Genomic DNA, 22,139 nt, shown 5'->3' on the forward strand with positions numbered 1-22,139 from the left:
AGCATTTTACTTTTTAAAAAAAAAAATAATGAACGTCCTTTGATAATTTGTATTTATTTTAAAAAAAAATAATATTTTTTGATAATTTATATAATTTGAGATCACCTTTTATTATTTTTTTTGAAAAATATAAACCTTAGAAATTCATATATAATTAAATAATATAAAATTTATTCGCGGGCAGAAGGCCACGTTCTCAACCTCCGCACCAATCGCTCTGCCTTGTATACGCTCACCGATTGGACGCCGTCTCATATTAAATTGAACCTTATCCATTAATCTTGCTTTTTTTTTTTTTTTTTTTTTTTTTTTTTTTGCGCCGAGCGCCGGAAAAGACCAAGAGATAAGTTCAGTCTGTCAACGTCGGAGCCTACTCATCTCATATCATTCATTCCTCATAATTGTTTTGCAAATTCAATCAACGCTTAATCGATTATAGTTTTTTTTTTCCTTTTAATGCAAGAACAATTAAGAAGGAACAAGATCGGAGGGGAAGTCGCGATCGCCCTGCTCCGCCTAGTTGACTGGCGATTTCGTTGATTAGTTCTTGTGGATTGATGTCGCGGAGCGGAAAGTGACCACCAATCGACTTTATTCTCCACCTTCTGCGGCCAAAAACGGAAAAAAAGGAGAAGGCTTTATTCGCCGGATGGGGCGAGGGCACGGCGGAGGACGTGGACGAGGGCGGCGGGGGCGCTGAGGTGCGGGAGGTGGCCCTCCACGGGGAGCAGCTCGACGGTGGCCCGGCCGCCGAGGTGGTCCTTGAGGTAGAAGGCCACGGAGAGGGGGACCGAGACGTCCTTGGCGGTCTGGATGATGACGCAGGGGGCCGTGACGAAGCCCAGCACGCCGCGGAGGTCGCTGTTGAACACGGTCCGCGACACGAACAGCGAGATGTCCGGCCGCATGTTGAACAGCGTCCGACTGAACTCGCGCACCGCCGCGGGGACGTCCGCGCCCACCGCCAGCGGCGCGAACCCGTGCACCCACGCCTCGTAGTTCGACTCCATCGCCGCGAACACCTCGTCGAATTCCCCCCGCTCGAAACCGCCGTGGTACTCGTCGTCGTTCAAAAACCTGACCAGCAAATTAAAATTGAGCGGGAAGCCTGGCTAGCTCGATCGAGTTTTTTTAATTAATCGGGGGGTGAAGGAGAAACCTGGGGATGCGCCGATGAGAATGAGCTTCAGGAAGAGCTCGGGCCGGCGGATGGCGGCGAGGATGCCGATCATGGTGGAGAAGGAGTGGCCGACGAAGAAGCAGCGCTCGACGCCGAGGGCGTCGAGGATGGCCAGCAGGTCGTCGACGTACGCGTCGAGGGTAGTATAGCGGCTGAACTCGAAGTGGTCGGGGTTGACGCTGCCGGCGCAGGCGAGGTCGTAGAGGACGATGCGGTAGTCGCGGCGGAAGTAGGGCAGCACGTTTTTCCACGCCGACTGGTCGGTGCCGAAGCCATGCGACAGCACCACCACCCGCTCCCCGGCGCCCACCATCCTCACGTTCAGAATCTCCAGCAGCTTGCTGGCGCTTCTACAGCCGTAGACGCCATTGCTGTTGCCGACCATCTCCGCTGCCTACTCCGCCCCTTCCTCCGGCACTCACACGACCATTATATATAGATCGCTCCGCGCTTTCTAGAGTCGAGAACTGATCTTTGACGTGAAAATGTGGGGAAGAACGAGAGGAGGACAGAGAGAGGAAGGGGGCAATCCACCATGTTTGTTGTGCTGCCCTGCTTCCTACTGCGACAGAGGATTGTCCTCAGACTTTTGTTTTAATGGAAGCGGGGCCATGCTTATCCTCTTTATCCTTGTCGTTTTCACACTGCACTACTGCACAATCCATTTTTTTAAAAATATTTTTTCTTTTCTTGTCCGCGTCTTATTTTTTTTTTCCATTTTTTAATTTGACGTAAAAATCATTAGAAAAAAAGTCAAAACTATCGCATAAATTATTTTAGATAAAAATAAAAAGATAAGAAAAACATTAAAAAATATATTTTTTAAAAATAAAAAATAAAATCCAACGCCTAGGTAGACTCTACTCTACCGACTCAAAAGGTAAGTTTAAGATTTACTGTTTATAATGTATTATAAAAGTAATTACTATAATATATTTAAAATTTAAATTATATATCTTTTAAAAAAATTATTAGGCAGTTGGTACAACATGTTCATAAATTTAAGTTTTAAGATATATGAATAATATTATATTAAAATACTATTATCAATTTGATTAAAATTATTTAACTTTAACTAAATAACTATGAAAATTATTTTAATATAATAATATTTATATATTTTAAACCTTAAATCTTAAACTCATACTGAATACATTGTAATAACTACTATATCTTATTTTACAATATAAATTTTAAATTATAAATTCATCCTAAATAAATTATAGTAATTATTAGATAGATTTTACAAATTGTACTAGCTACTTAATAGTTTTTATCATTTATAGAAATTATCTAATAGTTACTTATTATAAAAATTATTAAGTAACTTCTATAATAATACTAAATAAATTAAGAGTGATTTTGGGGTAAAATTATGGGAACAACTTACATTTTTTTTTTATTTTAAGAAAAAAGATGCCCTTATGATAATTTGTAAAATCTGAGGCACCTTCTCATTTTTGCCAACTATTTTGATTAAAATTCTCAAAATTTTCATCTATATTTTATGTTTTTTTTTTAAAAAAACATTTTATGAGTTTTTTATTTATATATTAACAATTTTTGAAATTTAGATTTTATTTATATCACTCATGTGGTAAAAAAAAAAAGCGAAATCATCTTAGGTTATGAGGTAAATAGCATCACAAGGGAGGTATATTTATGTCCCGATTATTTTGAATTTTGATTCCACAATATCATGTGGTAAGCATTCTATCCTATACCAACTCAGATGACCTGATGTCTTTTTATTTATTTATATCACCCAGCGCAGACGAATCGTAGCCCTCGCCTTATTTATCGACCACGACACTCCACCGCCGATGAAGAAGAAGAGCTGGGCTGTCCTGATGCGAAGTCGCATGGCGATTCCCACCAGACAGCTTCTCCGATCGGATCCCCTTGCGCTTCCTCAGGTGACCGATTCTTACCTCCTCGTCCGTTCCCCGTTTTCCTACATTTTGTGAGCCTTTTTCTCGATCTCGAATTGGGTCCCTTCCCTGCCTTGGAACCTCACTTTGTTTGCCATCGAATCTTTTTTCGGCTCGTTTCGTGATAGTGAAACCTTGTTCGGATTTAATTTCGATCACTCTGATGTGCATCTTCCAGGACACTTCACGCGCAAGCGAGATCGATGATGGGAGCATAAATACCAATGCCCCAAGGTGGAATTTTTCATTTTTTCCACTCGTGCTCTTTCTGATATTTATTCGTAGTTTAAATTTCAAATTTATTTCTTTCTCCACAGGGTTTCTTTGAAGGATGTCAAAGAATGGATGCAAGCGTCCATTTCCATCTCCGCTGAAAAAACCGAGCTAGTCGATGTGAACCTCGAGAATTTCTCACAGGTTAGAGAATTTGTTTTTCTTAATCGCCAATTTAATTCAAATCGCTTATTGCTGTCTATTATTATTTATTGAAGGGCTATTTGGGCTTGTCCCTAGAAGGGCGCAGGGTGCTGCTCCTCGACCTGTCCAGGGACTATGATGTCAATAGAACTCGAGTTCGTGAACTCATGCGGAAGTATCTTAGCGTCGAGCTTCCTCATGACACCCAAAATGAAGGTAGGCATGTTATCACATTAAACTTTTATTTCAAAAATCCATTTTTTCTGAATTCTTTCCATGGTCTATAAGCACCTGGGGAGCAACAGGCTGGTTTGGTTGAAGATGGGGGCATGCTTGCTATGTATTACAGGATGGAGCGTAATCTTCGGGATTCTTTCAAACCCCTATACGCATCTTTCTTTGAGAGGCTCAATGCACATCCTGGTGGACTGAAGCTATTAACCTCCATCCGTGCCGATCTTCTCTCTGTACCGCCGTAAGAATTCCATTTTCTTGCAGTTCCTATTATCTCAAATATGTAGAACATCAAAATTTTAATATGAAGCATTATTATCTTCTGGCTCTTTCTTGTGGCATTCATAATATGGTCGTCAGGTTTTGCCTCCAACCATGCAACAAGGCTTGTAGTTTAACTTGGATGTAAATTCTAAATCTGATTCTACTTCTGGATCCAATTTTAGCTAGAAAGGAAGCCCATTTCTCCCCTTGCAATTGACTAAACTATTAAATTGCAAATCATTCTTACTGCTGCTTTACTCTCGCTTAGTGCATCTTGTTGTTTTCCAGATGATCTCAGGTTTCAATCCCACATAGCATGTCTTCAGTATGCAAATGCAATATTAGCCTTGTAACACAAAAAACAAAAGAACGTCTAATTCCCACAGTTATTTTTTTTCTTCTTCGTATGATTATTAAATAGTTTGATTGATTCATTCATTGAACATTTGTTTGACAGTCCACGCTGCAACCTAATGCGCAACCCTCGCCCTTTAAATACTAACCCCTAGTGGGATAAGATTTTGTTGTTGTTGTTGTTGTTGTTGTTGTTGTTGTTGTTGTTCTATATGATTATTAAATATCTTATGATGATTTTTTTTTTAATTCAAAACTACTAACATCTCAAAATATGCCAAATTAATCACAGTTGTATTGTGGCAGTCCAACATACATTCTGCTACCGCTTTAATACTTCTCGAAGAATTCTGAAAAATAATATTGAAGCCTTGACCACAATATTTTTATAGAAGTCATGTAGTAATGTCGAACACCTTATGTGCCAACTGATTAACTCCTGTAGTCTTCTGAATAATAAACAAAAAACTTTTTGTTGTATGAATTATTTGGTAATTGAAGATTTTGAAGGATACACATCTTAGAAGAGGATGTTTACATAGTTTTTAATTAGCATCTTTAATCTTTTAACATCTTCAATCAAATTATAATTAGAATTCATCTTAACTTGCTGTCTACAGTTCGTCCACTTAACTTATTATTTATAAAAAATTAAACTATAGAATTAGATAATTAATTGAAATACAATTTAGAAAAAATGAGGTTTAAAAACAATAAATATTATTTGAATTCATCTAGACACGGGTTGTAGTGTGTCAGAATATGGCACACATGCTAAATGTTGGCACAAGCAATACTCATTGCCCTAACAACATAGGAGGCATAAGGGGATATCCATGCCGATTGGTATTAAATTTTGATAATTTACCAAATAATATTCATTGACTATGTTCTCTAGCACGAAATCATGCCTCAACTTGTTCTACTGTTCAAGTTCTCGGAAAGGTAGTAAAAGTGTATTTATTCATTTATGATGTAAAATTCATTTATCTTTAACTTCTAATTAGATAATATAGGACTGCTGATACATTGTTTTCAGACAGTTAAAGTTCTTTTGCGTGTTGATGAATAAGTTATTGTATGAGAGTAACAGGTTTTTCTAAATGAATAAACCATCCACTATTCTTTATTTTCTTCTACATTTGCATTTTAGGAAGGAAAATGTGCCTTCTTTGCATGCTTTAGAGGCATACCTGAAGGAAAAGCTTATCACGTGGCTCAGTCCAGCGACTCTGGAGCTTCAGCAGATAACATGGGATGATTCTGCATCCTTGCTGGAGAAGATTGTAACATATGAGGTAAGGGATACTTTTAATGGCTTTTACCAAAATTTTCATGAATTCGGTAATGGTCAGTGAACCAATTATAGTTGTCAAGTAAAATTGCTAAAATGTTAGGCTGTCCACCCAATCAGAAATTTGCTAGACCTGAAGAGAAGACTAAGTAAAGGTCGTCGCTGCTTTGGTTACTTTCATCCAGCAATACCAGGTCAGATAACTTGCTTATTGTGGGAAGTTAAATATGTTAGTTTCCTCTCTTCTCCCTTTTAAAGATGTTTATTGATCAATTGGTCAACATTTTAAATGTAACAAAGAAAAGATAATTAGATTCCAATCAGTTGCTTAGTGTTTCTAGAAAATAGTCTAAAATACTTATTGTTGTAGGAGAAAACTCTCTACCTAACCTCACCAGGTGTGAGTTGTGACTTAGCAAATGATTATCGAAAATTGTGAAATTAAAATATTTTATTCTCCATGCTTTGATTTTGTCTTAGCTTCCTCCTTTAGAACAGCTTGATCATTCACTTCGTTCTCTCTTTTGAAGATGACGTTCACAACTAGTGAGAGGGAAGAGGGGACCTAACCCTTATATATAATACAACAACAACCAAACCTTTATCTCACTAAGTAGGGTTGGCTATATGGATCCTTCTCTGCCATTGGGCTCGATCACTATAAACAAAGTCAATTTGATCAATGTTTTTTAAAGTAAAATTATCCTACAATATAGGCAAAACTAGTTATATAGTTAGGTACTGAATTTTACAATAGCATAGAAATCTGTGTTTCAAACTTAAATTCTGATATGAATTTGATTTCTTCCTTATATTTCTTCACCAGGTGAACCACTTATTTTTATTGAGGTTGCACTTCTGAAGGACGTTGCTTCATCTATACAGGTCATTTTGTTTGCCACCAAGTCTATATGGCCGCATATGTGAAATCATGAATATTTTATTCTCACATTGTCCCTTTAATCATCTCGTTTCTTGTTTTTCATTGGAAATAGGAGGTATTATGGGATAGCCCTCCTGCTCCTGAAGTTGAAGCCAAATGCGCTCTGTTCTACTCAATATCAGCAACACAGGTAAATTTGGAGTTTCATTATAGTTCTGTATATGATGTTGTATTTGATTCCTTTTGAATAGAATATTTTAATGTCATTGGTCGTAGGTTTTGAGTAGATATATGTTTCATGGCTCATTGTTATGAGATTGTAAAGATCAGATCCTTCATCAAATAATCATGAATCACCACTACTTAGACTGATGTCGGTTCCTAAATATTGCATTTGCGAGATGGTCCCTCTTGAATTCTCTTATAAACCTTAATACATACACATCCAAGCCATAAAGCATATTAATACAGGGTGCCTAAATATTGCATTTTGGTCATGGGAGCTATTGAATTTTCTCAAACACATGCAATCGATGAAGCTTGTAAAACCAAATTCCTCAAATTTGTATGATTTTCCCTGTCAAAATTGACCTGATCAATTGATAACTCAAACTAAACAATAAGGGTCATATGTAATAATAGCTCATTCTCTTACAACAAAATATTCTTCAATACATGCTGATATCATTCATGAGGTAATGTAAGTGGAAATAGAAAATTTTGAATTCAAATGATGACTTAATCAATAAATTCAATGCATTGTAAATCGGTTGAAAATAGACTTATTAAGGTAACCTGTTTCTAATCTCTACTTGTACTTGACATTTTGCTTGGTTCATATAAATTCATTTATTCTGGATTGGCCACTTATTCTTGAGCATTGAGATATTACATAATCATAGTATCTCCTATTATTAGTTATTATGTTGTTGTCCACTTTTTAAAGTTGAATATTTTATTTTTCCGCAGCCAGGATTATCAGGAATCAATCTAGGAAAGTTTCTTATTAAACGAGTGGTCTATCTTCTGAGAAGAGATATGCCTCATATCACTGTAGGTGCTCTTGTTGCTTTTCAAATTTGGAACTTCTGACATTTATCTTATGCCTTGTTTTATTGGATCACACATTCACTTAGATAGCTAATTTCTCCTTAATCTCGCCAATTATTGCTATCATGACTGAGTATCGTAACTTCTGTACATGCTATGCTGGCAAGGAAACTGAGACTAGGGATATTTAGATGCATGCGTCTCTTTTTGGTAATTTACTTTTACACATAGAAGGCATCATTCAGTCATCAGTTAGCAAACAAAGTATTGCATGATTTTCTATAAGGTGATTGCAGTTTTTGAATTATCTTAAGAAATTCTTACCCTCACCTCTAGTGCTGAGAATATAAGTGTGAAGCATTCTAACTTCAGACACTCATTGATGTGGGAATATAGGCATGGAGCATTCTGGTTTCTACATGCTCCTTCCTGTGCATGATGCATCATGATTTAGAGGCATAGGGTAGCTTTATACTATGTTGAAAATTGTGCACAACCTATTCAATCTCTAAATGACCAATCAATTGGGAGGAGGGCATCCTGTTAATATATTAATGCCATGAACCACCACATGAAAGCAACCTTGTTTCAACATATTTCTTTTTGCTGAAACATATAAATTTTCATTTATTAGCAGATATCAATGACCCTCGGATTCTTGCTAAGAGTTAAATTTAAAGCAATAGAGTAATTTACTTGACACAAAATGAAAAACATGCAAATGTTTGGGTTTACCTTCACAGACACAAGTGTGTAACCTAGCGATAATTGCACTTCCTTTTACAACTTAGTTGAGAAAACTCCTGGATTGCATCATCCTACTTGAGCGCATTCCATGAAATTTTGAAATCTTCATTAAACCCATTAATACTAGTGTGTGCTTGATAAGGGGGGAATGGGATGAAAAGAAATGAGATGAAATGGAATGTAATGATCATTTCACTTTCTTGCTTGGCTGTATTAATGGAATGGTATGACAAGTTGAATGATTTTATTCTATTTTATCTTGTCTAGTTTACCAAATTCTTTCAGCCAATTTGAATCACTTTATCTACCTGGATTATCTCAATGCACATCCATCCAGCCCACCTGTCTTGCACAACAGTTCATTAGGCTTGCCTAGCCTGACCAGCCTACCTAACCTGGTCCAACTGCCTGGTTTGTGTGGTCCACTTGACTTTGCTCAATTAGTTGAATCTGTCTTCCCAAACCATCTGACTTATGTGGTGAAACTAGGTCAGTAGATAATCTAAAAACTTCATAGTTCATTCTGCAACCCCATCACCAGTAATGAAGTTACCTTCTGTATAAATTATGGAGACAACTGAATTATAATTCCTTGCACGTATGATTGCATTTTAGAAGACTTTGGTACTGGAACCTGCAAAGTCCTCCCAGTGCTTCCTGGATTTAGCTTAATTCAGTTTCCTCTTTTTCAGGCTGCAATCTGAGCTTGAATTTAATGGTGGCATCATTTTCTTGCAGACTTGCATAGTCTGGTCTTATTTGATTCTCTCCCTGAATTAGAGTGAGGCTTCTCTCTCATCAGTAGCATTGTAGCATCCTCCAATCTCTTTCCTGTAATCCATAATATCAGCATTAACACTTCTTAGCTTCTTAACAAGCATTAACATTGGAGTAGGTTTACCGCCTTTGGGGTTAACAGATTGGTTAATCCAAGCATCAATTGCCACCATTTGTAAGAAATCAGGCTAAGATGTTTCCCTCTCCTTTTTGCAATCTTTAGGACACAAATCACCACGTTCTTCATCCATAATTTTTCTATATGCAACCCATTTCATAAGAACTTAGTATTTCAAGTTCCAATTGAATTATATCCTCCCATTAAGCTCCATAGAATAATTGCCCAAGCAACTCCAACCATTTCATATTGATAGTGAAATTTCTGAATATTGCAATCTTTCACTCATACTCAAGCGAAAACATATATTCTTATTTATATATTTTTTTAATGAAACTCATGGAATTTATTACAAGGGGCATTAGCTCTCTAATATGCCACACTCCAAGAATTTTGAATAAAAAAATCAGAATCTTCATTTGTATTAAAACTTAGTTAATAATTGTTTGTACTTGCTAAAATAGATAATATTGTTCAATTGTTTATTGTATGTGAAGATATTTGCCACTCTTAGCCCGATCCCTGGATACATTCAATGGCTTATTTCAAAGTTGGCTTCTCAACTTAAACTTGCTCAATCAGAGTCTAAGGATATAAAGCACATTTCAGAGAAAGCTTGTGGGTCAAATTTCAAGGAGGATATCCTTCTTCCAGAAGAAGAGGAGATGATACTCAGTGGTTACATGAATTGGCTTAACTCGAATACAGCTTCTGAAATTGAGCACACAGAAGGAAGGTATTTGCAAACAAATCTATTTCGACTTTCTCTGGATGAGAACTTCTTTTAAAAAGAATAAACTAGGTATTTCATCTACATTTTTCCTTATACCTCAATAATTATGTACATTCAGCTATCTGTGACAATGAATTAATGATGAATGCAATGCAATGCTTCGTGTGACCATTTTTTTGAGGCTATTCTTTTGATTGATTTCCATTGAAAAGCTTTTTCTTTATTTTTGAAGTTGTTGATATATTTTTACCTTTCATTAAGTGTAGTTGGGCATTGGCTGTATAATTTCTGTAGGAATATTCTAAAAATTGCATCTTATTCTATTCAAAAAATCTTTCGTAGAAACATTATCCATTTTTGGTCCTTCTGCCTAATCTCAGAAATTATCATTTAGTTGTTGGATTCGATATCCTGTACAAAAAAGTGAGTGTGGGTGAATCATAATTATTTTTGTTATGAACTTAATTGTAAATAGATTAGGGCTTATATATAAATATATGAAACTTATGGAGTTGTGAATATAAAGTAACAATAAGAGAATATGTAAAGGTGGAAGAGACTATCTTAGGTTCTTAGGGATTAACCTTAATAATGTTCTTCAATTCAACTTTGAGCATTAGGTTGAGCATATATAAGATTCCTGAAATGCCAAACTTCTTCATTTTTTACTTTGAGCTTTAGTTTTTATTAAGCAATATTCATTTTTGACAATTTGGGTGCAGGGAAAACATGTCTGGGAAAAGTGGAATTGAAATAATGTATGAAATATTGACATCAAAGAATTGGAATGGATCTGTTTGCTTGAGTGAAGCATTAAAACCTTCTTTGCTCCGCCTATGTGCAAGGTTTGTAACAAATAATTGTATTATTATCTAGGAACATGCATGGAAAAATAAGCAAGCTTAAGATTTGAGGATAAGGTGTAAAGATTTGACTAAACTCACCCATTGTTAGGATAAGGTGTAAAAATTTAACTAGACTTCACTACATTTAAGGATAAGGTGCAAAAATTTGACTATGTGCAAGATTCATTATTATCTGCACTTTACGTTTATTAATTTCATGTATGCTGTTTGCCCTCTCAATTATCCCTCTTGGGCCACAAGAAGAGGATGATTAGATCTCTGGTGGGTTGATGTTGGATTCTGCAATGAAAATATATATGTATTTTGATACTCATCTTTCACTAATGCTTTTGGTCATTTAAAAACTTGGTAATAGATGTTTCTATTCAGATTGATTATTTTTTACTTGCAGATTTTATGTAGTGTTACTGAATGTGATTATTAACATTAAAATATTTCTTGTGATTTATATCATTGTTGTATGGCTGCATCCAGCTAATCAAGTGATGAAGTGAATGTCACACGGTCATGGGTTTCATGCCATACCAATGGCAATGGAAACCACTTGAGGCATGACTTATGGTGGTGTAGATCATTGGATCAGCAGTCTTTGAGGGAGGATATGATGGATTAGTAGAGAAGAATGATAACATACCTTCAAGAGGAGAATAGATAGACAATGGACAATGAATGGATTTGAAGTGGGAAACTTGATGGCAAGAGCACAGTGATGGGATGAAAATTAAAGTTTATGCCAATATGGTTGGGAAGTGGAAGAAAGATTTGGATTTTGTTGGCCATGATGGTAGGGGAAACCAAACCATATTAAATTCATGACACCTCCTTAAAAGGATTGAAAAAGACATAACCTAATTGGGAAAGGATGAAACATCATATTATTATAAATAAGAGAATTATTATGTGATACATATTGGATTTAACATAACACCTATAAATATATGTCCACTGTGGGATGAGACCTACTATACATATAATTGACAACTCTAATAGCCCAGTAACTGTAATAACTCTAATAAGGACAGAACCGATTAATTAATTATTGTTTTAATAAATTAAAGGTAAACTAAAGTTTGTGAATTGAACAAGAATTATAATTTTTTTCAACCAATGTGAAAATGTAGTACTTAGTTTTTTTTTGGAGATTGGAGAAATGATGAACTTGTTTGATTATGTGATTTTCCTTCAAGATCACTTATCCTTTTTGATATTCCTAGGTACCTCCTTCAAGAGAAAAAGCGTGGCAGAGCTCTTGATGCAGTAGCAAACTTCCATCTACAAAATGGATCGGTAAGCAGAGTCATGCTGGGCTTTTTCCATGGTTTGCATAGTTAATTTTGATCATTAATATTTCCATCCTTTAGATATAGTTTGATATTGCTGATCCACTGTATTTCCAGTTCATTCCTTAGACTCAAATCAAGTACTTGATATTGCTACACAAAAAAAAAAATCCCTAGGCATTTGAAGAACAGCTACCACGACTCCACTAGTGAATATAACACCTCTATCTAAACTACTTCGCTATTACAAATAGCCAAGTTTATAAAACTCCATGGCTATTGATTGTTGTTCCAGATGATTGAGAGGATAAACTGGATGGCTGATCAATCCATCAAAGGCATCGAACAAAGTGGAGGTATCATGGTAAATTATGTATACAGGTAGACACTTTTAATAAATCTTAACTTCCATTATATTTGTGGCTTCATGCATATTCAAGTGGGCATATGCAAATTTCTAGGTTGGATAAGATTGATGAATATGCTCAGGCATATTTGAATACTGGGCATGTCCATGCTTCTTGTAGCCTTCATCAATATCTTCAGGTAAACTGTATGCTTCTTTTCCATGCCAAGACGATTTTAAACTGAGACTTCATTTATACTTGTAGATATTTCAGCCATTCATATATCATCAATTTCAACATAGTATAAGTATTATAGGGTCAGAAAAAAAAACAAAAAAATGTCCTATAGCATCAATTATCTTATACCATAACAATTTTATTTTTTTTTAAACAGAGATCAAAGGATGAAAATAACGCAGCCAGCTAGTAAGACTGAATCAAATTTGTAAATAAGGGTAAAGTGTAATCACTGATTATTTCTGTAATATATTTTGTTAGAGATGATTTCCTTACATGATGGATAAAAGCTGCATCCTCAGATGAATACTAACGATGTGAAGGCTGCTACTTAATCATTTACAAGCCCCATCTATTGAAACGTGAAATCTCGTGTCTTTCAGTTTGAGATGACCCAACAGAAAGTTGAATAAGTTTATTATTATTATTATTATTATTATTATTAATTAGCTTTTGGTTCTCGTCACCAAGTGCTCTAACCTTTTAGAGACAAGGTTGGGTGGTACTAACCTGAGAGTTTCAGCACTCAATCTGCATCGATGTTGTATTTAGAGTGTCTGCCTAATCTTCAAGTAGTTTCTTAAGTTCTCTCCCCACGAGCTGATACAGTTGGTATTTGCATTTGAAGTTGCGGTAATGATCATGAGATTGATCCTCAGCGTGTGCGCAATGCCTCCTCGTTGGTATGCTCATCCCCTGTTGTGCTTGGTGTAGCCTTCTTAATTTATCACCCTTTCATAATGTGTAAGGCAGTCCGGATCCCGGGTGAGGGTTATCACTTTCGCTGAGGAAATAAGGAAATTTTTTGTCGATAAATCAGAAGGCTCTAAGAATAGCAAACTCGATAGCTGATAAAACCATCGCAACACCATGCAGCAAGAAAATGCGCCGTATAGTACACAAACTGAACTCGATGCAAGCTAGTTTAATTGGATTTCGATGTCATTTGTAATTTAATAAAAAAAATTATAAATTAAATGGAGATACTTGTTTGGAATTAATGATTAGGATGGCTGATTTATAATTGATTCTTATCAAAATAGTCTATATATCACTATCAATCGATCAAAAAAACAAAAAGTGAAGTGAAAAAATACATAAACTATTGCATTTGACAAGCGTCAAGCTTATGATTTTGAAGTATTTAGCTTGCAGCTACGTATATAGTGTGGTTGGAAACAGTAATGTATTATATAATTAATATTTATTTTACTTTAGCATATCGTCATCGGTCCCATGGTCTAGTGGTTAGGACATTGGACTCTGAATCCAGTAACCCGAGTTCAAATCTCGGTGGGACCTTAAATTTTTATTTTTGACTTATGAAAAAAATGTTATTTTAAATATATATATATATATATATATATAATAAAAATTGAAATGCTGTATATATATATATAATACAAAGTTTAGGCAGTTTCTTTGATCGCATTATCTTTTGCGATAAGGATCTGGCTTTAATTTAATTCAATTAATTCATTAACATCATTTTCTAAAAGTTTCTTTTTAGTATGATTTTAAAATTTTTCACAGATAAAAAGAGTATTTTGTATCGTGAACACACCTGGTACCTACTGATACAATGTCCATGATACGTACCCGAATGCATAAATTTGGGCAAATTAAGAGAGGTTTCATGTTCATGCTAAGCTTTAGAAGAGATGATACAGATGACTGATAATTACCCTACAGCTGCAGGCCAACGAAACTGATCCAATTGCTACAATATTCAGATATATAAAGGATCCATAATTTCTATGAGACCAAACATCCAAAACAAGAATTAAGAGTGAATTGACACATGTTCTTGCTACTGAGATGAGTACTTGCTGCCTGCATTGCTGGCTGGAGGTGGAGTGTTGAGGTCAGGGATGCTGCTAGCCTTGGTCAGCTTCTGCTTCAGCTTCAGCTCGGACAGCAGAGCCTGGTTCTCCTGGTTCAGCAGCTGCGCCTTCTTCCTCAGCCTCTCGTTCTCCTTCATGATGTAGCAGTTCTGGAGGTAGAGCTTGGTGTTCAGCCTCTCCATCAACTAACGCACTGCGACCAGGTGAAATGATGAGTGGGAGATTTAGTCAAGACTGGGAGTGGATCCAAGAAAGATTCTCGTGATGCTTTCAACAAGATGTCTGGTTGCTTTTCCCCAAAAGAAGAGAACAAAAAAACAAAAACAAAAACAAAAGATGCAGTAGCTAGACAGCAAAAAGACACAACAGGCGGCAAAAAGGAAGCATGCATGACTGAACCTTCCAAACTCTGAAAACTTTTGACATGGCAATGACTCGTATCTATGTGCAGGCTAACACATAGATTTAGCTAATTCTGCTAAAGATTGTAATTGTGCAGCAAATCACACAGAAACTAACCAATCAGATACCAGCTTCCTTAAAATTAACACAGAGAAGAGCTTACCTTGAAAGTAAAGAATTGGCGGAGAGGAACAAGAGGAGATCGATGACCGGTTGCTTGGGGTGTGAGGGTATTTATAGATTGGTGGATGCGGACTCTGTTCTCTCTCTCGCTCTGTTTTAAAAGCTATGGTTTAAGAACAGAGAGAGTGTGTGTGACAGGGAGTGGCAGGCACAGGAGTCGTGCATGTGGGACGTGAGCAGAGGCGAGCAAAGAGTGGAAGGAGACGGCCGGAGGAGAGGAGAGGAAGATGGAGATGGTGGCGTCAACGTGATGATGGCGTGGGATTTCAATTCAAGGGAGGAGCCACTTCCACATGATGACGATGATGGTGAGGTGGTCGGCCGAAAGATTCGCAATGATGACCTTCCTTCCTCTTGATCCTTATTATCTCGCCCTTCATTTAATCTGCATAATCATCTCGTTGCAGCTCATTTAAGCTTGGCTTTCTCGTCTATGAGAGAGAGAGAGAGACAGACAGACAGAGAAAGGAACCCTATTATTAGTTCTTGGCTTCTTGCAGGCAAAAGGCAAACCTGATTTCTCTTTCAGGCAGGCAGCACAATTTAATCCCAACGAGATGGTGGAAAACGCGAGGCTCTCGCTCCACATAGCCGTTTCCATTTTCCAATCACACGCACGCAGCTCATGAGTTGCTCCTCCCTCCTTGCAGTTGGATGATCTCGCATCTTGTGAACTGTGAGGCAATGAGGAGGGTGCCGAACGTGAGCCCTCATCCATCATAACAGCGTTTCCTTCTAATCTCATTAAATGAATGCTTTAACGAGCAGTACATGAAAAGATGGGGAAGAGGTGGAGAGGGGGTTCAATAATGGTGATGCTGGTTAAGTCTCGAGCAGCATGATGGAGAGGAGTTAATGGCGGAAACAGAGGGCCTCTGACCGACCACCACCCCAAGGGGGGTTTTATTTACTCTCGGGGGTGGTCGATCGCATGGCTCCGAGAGAGCGAATAATGAATGGCGTGCACTCGAGTGGATGGGGGTTCGCCTCTTGTGCACCATGATGGCAATGGTCTGATGGAGGGGAGGAGAGGAGGCTTTGCATGGTGAAAATCTGGTAGATTTAGAGGAGAATCTTATCTCGCGAAGAGGTAATTGGATCGGATTGGATTGCATGGGCAGAGAGTTGCAGGTGGCAATGAGTTGATGTCACTGAAAGGCCTCACATGACCCACTCACTCATCATGAGCAACGCAATGGGTTCAGCATCGCAGAGGTTAATCAGTGTATTATGTGAGCTCTTCCAGGAGTCAAAAAAAAAAAAACACATTACTGGACGGGTGCTGCAGTAGCAGAAGGAGAAGAAGAAAGAAACAGTTTTGAATGCCGGGGCCTACACATGCCTAGGACCGGATCGTTCTTGGATCCAATGAGAAGAACCGCTGACTTTAAGTTAGCATTTTTTCAAAAAATAATAATAATAATAAATAATTTATAAAAAAACACATTTAAAATTATATATATATTTTTTTCAGAAGACCTATTTAACTTTCATATATACATATGATTAAGATAACATATCTATTAAAAATCTTAAAGAGACTACGGTCATAATTAAAAATTATATATCCAGACAGTCCACTCCTCTAATTTTGACAGACTTTATTTCAGTCGAATCCCAGGGTTCAATCTTTTTATTTTTCATGGACAGGACTCCCAATCTAATCTCGGTCGATTTTACTCATGTCGGACCCCTAAGGCTCAATCCTTTTACTTCTCATAAGTAGGGTTCTCAATCTAATCCCGATCGACTTTACTTCGATCTGACCCTAGTACTCTGCCCCCTCACTTTTCCTGGGTATCATCCTAGCTTTACTCCTGGTCGGCCTCTTAGCTAGTCGAACCCCCGGGGGACAATGTTGTCAAGGAATCGCAATAACTTATTAAAGAGTAAGATATTCGACAAGAAATATTCCAATATTTTGCTACATACAAACTGTGGAACCTTTTTCTATCAAATGGAAGTCTTTCATATATCTTCTTTTACCCGACACCCCCTAGCATGTGACATTATCTGATGTCTTATGATTACGAAAATTACAAAAGGTAGTATAAAAAGGGACGCCCTCTCTGTTGACCAGGTTCGTGCTAGACAACAGTCTTACTTATGCGCACACATTTTTTGAAACTAATAGATAGAGGAAAGAAATAGAACATAAAATAATTCTTTCTTCTATGATTTACTAAAGTCAATAGATTTATTTATACAAATTGTCCAAACAATAATTGAAAGATTAAATATGACATACAATTATAACCATAGAAATAAATATAATAGATTGGAAGTATTATTTTTACTATTTGATTCATGTCGATTTTGATTATGATGTTGATCTTGATTATGATGTCAAATATAATAAATCTCAATTGATTGAAATCAATTCGAGATTATTTTTCATTATTGTCATTATCCCCCCTCCCCCAACAAACTCAACAGGAGTGCCTGAACGTTAAATTTGAGTGCTAACTTGGTGAAATGTTGTGTGGATAATGACTTGATAATATCACCAATTTGATCTTCAATAGAATGCAAGAAACTGAAAGTTGTCGAGTCGTCACACGCTCACAAACAAAATGAAAATCAATCTCGATATGCTTGATATGAACATGAAAAATAGGATTTGTCACAAGATAAATAGCTCCAATATTGTCACACCAGATTTTGGGCGTAGTAGTTGGGAAAAATATAATTCCGAAAGAAGATATTGTAGCCAAATAATTTCTGATGTCGCATTAGCTATAGCTTTATATTCAGTTTCAGTACTTGAGCGAGAGACTGTAAGTTGCTTCTTTGAAAACCAAGAAATAAGATTTCGCTCAAGAAATATGGCATAACCACTAGTAGAGCGTCTACATTTGGGAGATCCAGCCCAATCTGCATCAATGTAGGCAATCAACTCTCGTGAGAATTGGCGATATAAAAGAAGACCATGTAGAATAGTGTCTTTGAAATATCAAAGAATTCTTTTAATACCTTACCAATTGTGTTCAGTAGGAGCATGTATAAATTGACAGACACGATTGACAGCAAAAGCAATATCAGATCGTGTAATGGTAACATATTGTAGGGCACCAACAATGCTTCGGTAGATCTGGAGGTCAGCCATTGAAGAGGAGGATGAAGGTGTAGTGAAACCACCTTCAATGATTGATGTGGAGATAGGACGTGCACCATCTATTTTAGCTCATTGTAGAAGTCCAATAATATATTTGCTATGAGAGAAAAGATAACTTTTAGAATGTGAGAGAAACTCTATGCCAAAGAAAAAATGAGCATTGTCAAGATCCCGAATAGGAAACTCTTGACGAAGAAGATGGAGTAAAGTAGTAATGCTGATTTGATCACTACCAATTATTAAGATATCATCCACATAAATCAGAATAAATATTGAAAATTCTTCAATTACATTTGCAGAATAGGGAAGAGTCAGTTTTTTAGTCAAAAAATCTCTGAGTATGAAGCCAAGTAGATAAACGATGAAACAATGCACAAGGTGCTTGCTGAAGACCATATATAAATTTCTAAAATTGACACACATATGTTGGAAGTTGTGGGTGGATGAATCCATGTCGCTGCTCCATAAAAATATTTTCTTCAAGGTGTCTATGAAGGAAAACATTGGAAATATCTAATTATCATATTGGCCAATTGGAGCTAACAGTTATAGATAGTAGCAATCTGATAGTTATAATTTTGATGACTGGATTAAATGTATCATCGAAGTCAATACCCGGTTGTTGATTAAAGCTTTTAGTAACAAGGTAAGCTTTGTAATACTCAATAGATCCATTTGCACGATACTTAATTCGGTAAATCCATTTAGAACCCACAATATTCATAGATGGAGTATGAGGAACTAAGCTCCAGGTTGCATTGCGAAGAAGAGCATCAAACTCTATAGTCATCGCAGCACGCCATGTTAGATCTTTGACTGCCTGCATAAAGCTAGAAGTTCAACAAAATTTGAAGAAGCAATAAGAGCACATGGAAGAGGATAACGAGTGGAAATTGATTGACATCGTGTATAAATACCACTTAGAGGAAGCATTCACCGAGGAGTATCATCATCATAACTATTCGGAGATGAGAGATCAGACAGATTAGAATCAGAACTAAAGAGTGTATCACCATAGCCGTTAAGTCTAGTGGAATTTGTGGAGATGAAGTCGAATCCAAGATACCATCCCCCCTTGTACTTTTAATATGTTCTGATGGAGCAATCTGTGAGGATTTTAATATATTACTCAGTGATATTAGATAGGTTCCTTGATTATCTGAACGAGGATCGAGGTAGCAATTGTAAACAGAAAAAGAGATTCATCAAAAGTAACATGTCAAAAAATATATATCTGCCCTGTTGAAATATGGAGGCAACGATATCCATGATGAAAATTACTATAACCAAGGAAAACATATTATTGAGAGTGAGAGTTTAACTTGTGTGAGTATAGTCGTAGCCAAGGATAATATACGCACCCAAAGATATGGAAGAAAGAGTAATTTGGAGGACGATTATAAAAGCTCTCTAAGGGGCACTTATTTTGAAGTACTGGAGTGGGTAAACGGTTAATAAAGTAGACTGCGGTTTGGATGGTATTATCCTAAAATTTAAGTAGAACTGAGTCATGATTAAGAAGAGCTAAGGTAATTTCAACTACATGACGATGTTTTCTTTCAGTGGATCCATTTTGTTCAGGAGTATGGGGACAAAAGACTCGATGGAAGATGCCAGAGGAAGTAAGATAACGATGAAGCGCTTGATACTCTCCACCCCAATCAGAATGAAGGGAGTGTATTGTTGGGACCGAAAAGTAGCTAGAGGGGGGGGTGAATAGCTCGTCGCATGCTTGTGTGCTTCGTTGCTTGTTTCTTCAGAGATGTGCAGCGGAAATACAAAGAACCAACTACAACAATGCTAACAAATGAATTTTACTTAGTATCCACCTCACAAAAGGTGACTAGTCCAAGGATCCACGCACACACACACACCTCCACTAATAAATACTCCTTTATGGTAACTACCAAAGGCGGAGAAGCCCTACAACACTCTCAATACAAGAAGAAGGAAAGGGAAACAAAATACAAGCAAAAGCTTACACGTTATGCAGTGAAAACCCTAACCCTAACTTCTTGTTGTTGCCCGCCTCTTGATCTTGGATCACTAGCAAAACTTGCTCTAAGAACTCTTCAAGAACTGGCGGTAGAGTGGAGAAGAAGTGTGAAGAGCTGCTGGAGAGGATCGGAGATGAATCGTAAAGTCTCTATCGAAGGAATCGAACGCCTACGGCTTAAATCGACGCTAACGGTCGGATCCCGATCGATTGGATTGCTCCCAATCGATCGGGGAGGCTTTGGATCGATCGGCTGATCGATCTAGAGCGCCTCTATGCTCTTGGTAAATTGCCTGGATCGATCGGCCGATCGATCCAGGGCTTATCGTGCGAAATCGCAGCTCCCAATTGATCCACTGATCGATTGGGGTATCTGGATCGATCGATCGATCGATCCAACGCTGTTCTATGCGATCGCGCACTTGTCCCAATCGATCCACTGATCGATTGGGAGGAGGTTGTCGCGAAGACTCGCCCAATCGATCGGCCGATCGATTGGGCATGAGCCAATCGATCGACTGATCGATCCAGCTCATGATTTCTCCCTAAAATCAAGTCTAAAGTCTCCTAAACCAACATCCGGTCAACCATGACCTGTTGGTTCATTGTGCATAGCATCCGGTCACCCTTGACCTGCTAGAACTCCCTCACCAAGTGTCCGGTCAATCCCTTTGACCCACTTGGACTTTTTCTCATCATGCCAAGTATCTGGTCACTCCCTTGACCTACTTGGACTTTTCTTCCTCGTGCCAAGTATCTGGTCAATCCCTTTGACCTACTTGGACTTTCACCAGATGTCTGGTCAACCTTGACCCTTCTGGATTTCCCCGTGCCTGGCTTCACTCACCAGGACTTCCTTTCTGCCTAGTTTCACTCACTAGGACTTATCTTCTGCCTGGCTTCACTCACCAGGTCTTTCACCTAGCTTCACTCACTAGGATTTTCTTCTGCCTGGCTTCGCTCACCAGGACTTTCATCTAGCTTCACTCACTAGGATTTTCATCTGCCTGGCTTCACTCACCAGGACTTTCACCTAGCTTCACTCACTAGGATTTTCTTCTGTCTAGCTTCACTCACCAGGACTTTCACCTAGTTTCACTCACTAGGATTTTCTTCTGTCTGGCTTCACTCACCAGGACTTTCCATCTGCCTAACTTCACTCACTAGGTCTTTCACCTGCCTTCACTCACTAGGATTTTCTGTTGGATCGAGACCGCGCTAGAGGGGGGTGAATAGCGCTCGTGGCTATTTCGTACGATTATCGTAAAATTATCAGAGTAATTAAAATACAGCGGAATAAAATAAAGACAAAGACACAAAGGGATTTACTTCGTTCGGAGCCTAAGGCGACTCCTACTCGAAGGCCCGCGATCCTTGATCGCTTCCGATGGGCAACAACTATAATCTCGATAAGAATTACAAATTACAAATGTAACAACAATTAGAATAACTTTGTACCGACAATCTTAAAGAAGAGAAAAATGAAGCTCCGGGTCGTCGGAATGTTGCAGCAGCACTTCGGAATGACTTTGTTAGCAGCACGTTGAAGAAGGAAAGCTCATAACTTGATACTTTGAAGTGCTGGTCGAAACCCCCTTATAAAGGGTGTTCAAGGCACCTTGAAGGCTGTTCAAGGCGCCTCCATGCTGCCTGGTCTTCCGCGTGGATAACATCTGATCTGGTCGAACTTCATCCTCTCAAGGCTGTCGGTTGCTACTCGGAAAACCTAGAGGTTCCACTGTACAAAAATTTTGTACAAAGGTCTGAACCTTTTCCTAGCTATCATGTGTTCTTTTAAATTAAATTTTGGATCGCCTGCGGAACTTAACACGTTTGATCCAAAACTTAATCTATTCGTTCTTTTAGGTTTTGACTTGGGTCTCCTGC

General features: G+C 37.7%; 2 protein-coding genes and 1 non-coding gene across 4 annotated transcripts; 2 read left to right on the forward strand and 1 right to left on the reverse strand.

Annotated features, from left to right (window-relative positions):
- Positions 1 to 363: 363 nt before the first annotated feature.
- LOC122002339 (probable strigolactone esterase DAD2) lies at positions 364 to 1,761 on the reverse strand. The gene is made up of 2 exons (XM_042557471.1): positions 1,162 to 1,761; positions 364 to 1,080 (listed from the first exon to the last, which is right to left on the reverse strand). The coding sequence occupies exons 1-2, from the start codon at positions 1,563 to 1,565 to the stop codon at positions 639 to 641; spliced, it is 846 nt and encodes a 281-aa protein (XP_042413405.1). The 5' UTR covers positions 1,566 to 1,761; the 3' UTR covers positions 364 to 638.
- A 1,175-nt stretch (positions 1,762 to 2,936) lies between these two features.
- On the forward strand, positions 2,937 to 13,094 carry LOC122002340 (malonyl-CoA decarboxylase, mitochondrial-like). Of its 2 annotated transcripts, XM_042557472.1 has the most exons (17): positions 2,937 to 3,096; positions 3,290 to 3,345; positions 3,429 to 3,528; positions 3,603 to 3,744; positions 3,817 to 4,003; positions 5,534 to 5,678; positions 5,778 to 5,868; positions 6,501 to 6,559; positions 6,670 to 6,747; positions 7,527 to 7,610; positions 9,747 to 9,985; positions 10,705 to 10,827; positions 12,063 to 12,135; positions 12,424 to 12,509; positions 12,590 to 12,674; positions 12,870 to 12,901; positions 12,974 to 13,094. In XM_042557472.1, coding segments are annotated over exons 1-17 (1,674 nt in total). In that variant the 5' UTR covers positions 2,937 to 3,003; the 3' UTR covers positions 12,975 to 13,094. The 2 variants fall into 2 exon arrangements, with proteins under 2 accessions (XP_042413406.1, XP_042413407.1); XM_042557473.1 differs by lacking the exons at positions 12,424 to 12,509; positions 12,590 to 12,674; positions 12,870 to 12,901; positions 12,974 to 13,094 and adding an exon at positions 12,246 to 12,417.
- An 848-nt stretch (positions 13,095 to 13,942) lies between these two features.
- On the forward strand, positions 13,943 to 14,014 carry TRNAQ-CUG. The gene has a single exon. It is a non-coding gene; the product is annotated as a tRNA-Gln (tRNA).
- Positions 14,015 to 22,139: the final 8,125 nt, after the last annotated feature.

Source organism: Zingiber officinale, chromosome 7A (assembly GCF_018446385.1).
Source record: "Zingiber officinale cultivar Zhangliang chromosome 7A, Zo_v1.1, whole genome shotgun sequence".
NCBI lineage: Eukaryota > Viridiplantae > Streptophyta > Magnoliopsida > Zingiberales > Zingiberaceae > Zingiber > Zingiber officinale.

Bases quoted from the DNA above. Each gene is read 5' to 3' on its own strand.
- LOC122002339 (XM_042557471.1), bottom strand. From the start codon at position 1,565: ATGGTCGGCAACAGCAATGGCGTCTACGGCTGTAGAAGCGCCAGCAAG. The intron at 1,081-1,161 runs AGGTTTCTCCTT...TAATTTGCTGGT, and splicing joins ATTCTCATCGGCGCATCCCC to CAGGTTTTTGAACGACGACG.
- LOC122002340 (XM_042557472.1), top strand. From the start codon at position 3,004: ATGAAGAAGAAGAGCTGGGCTGTCCTGATGCGAAGTCGCATGGCGATT. The intron at 3,097-3,289 runs GTGACCGATTCT...TGCATCTTCCAG, and splicing joins ATCCCCTTGCGCTTCCTCAG to GACACTTCACGCGCAAGCGA. The intron at 12,136-12,423 runs GTAAGCAGAGTC...TTGTTGTTCCAG, and splicing joins TCCATCTACAAAATGGATCG to ATGATTGAGAGGATAAACTG.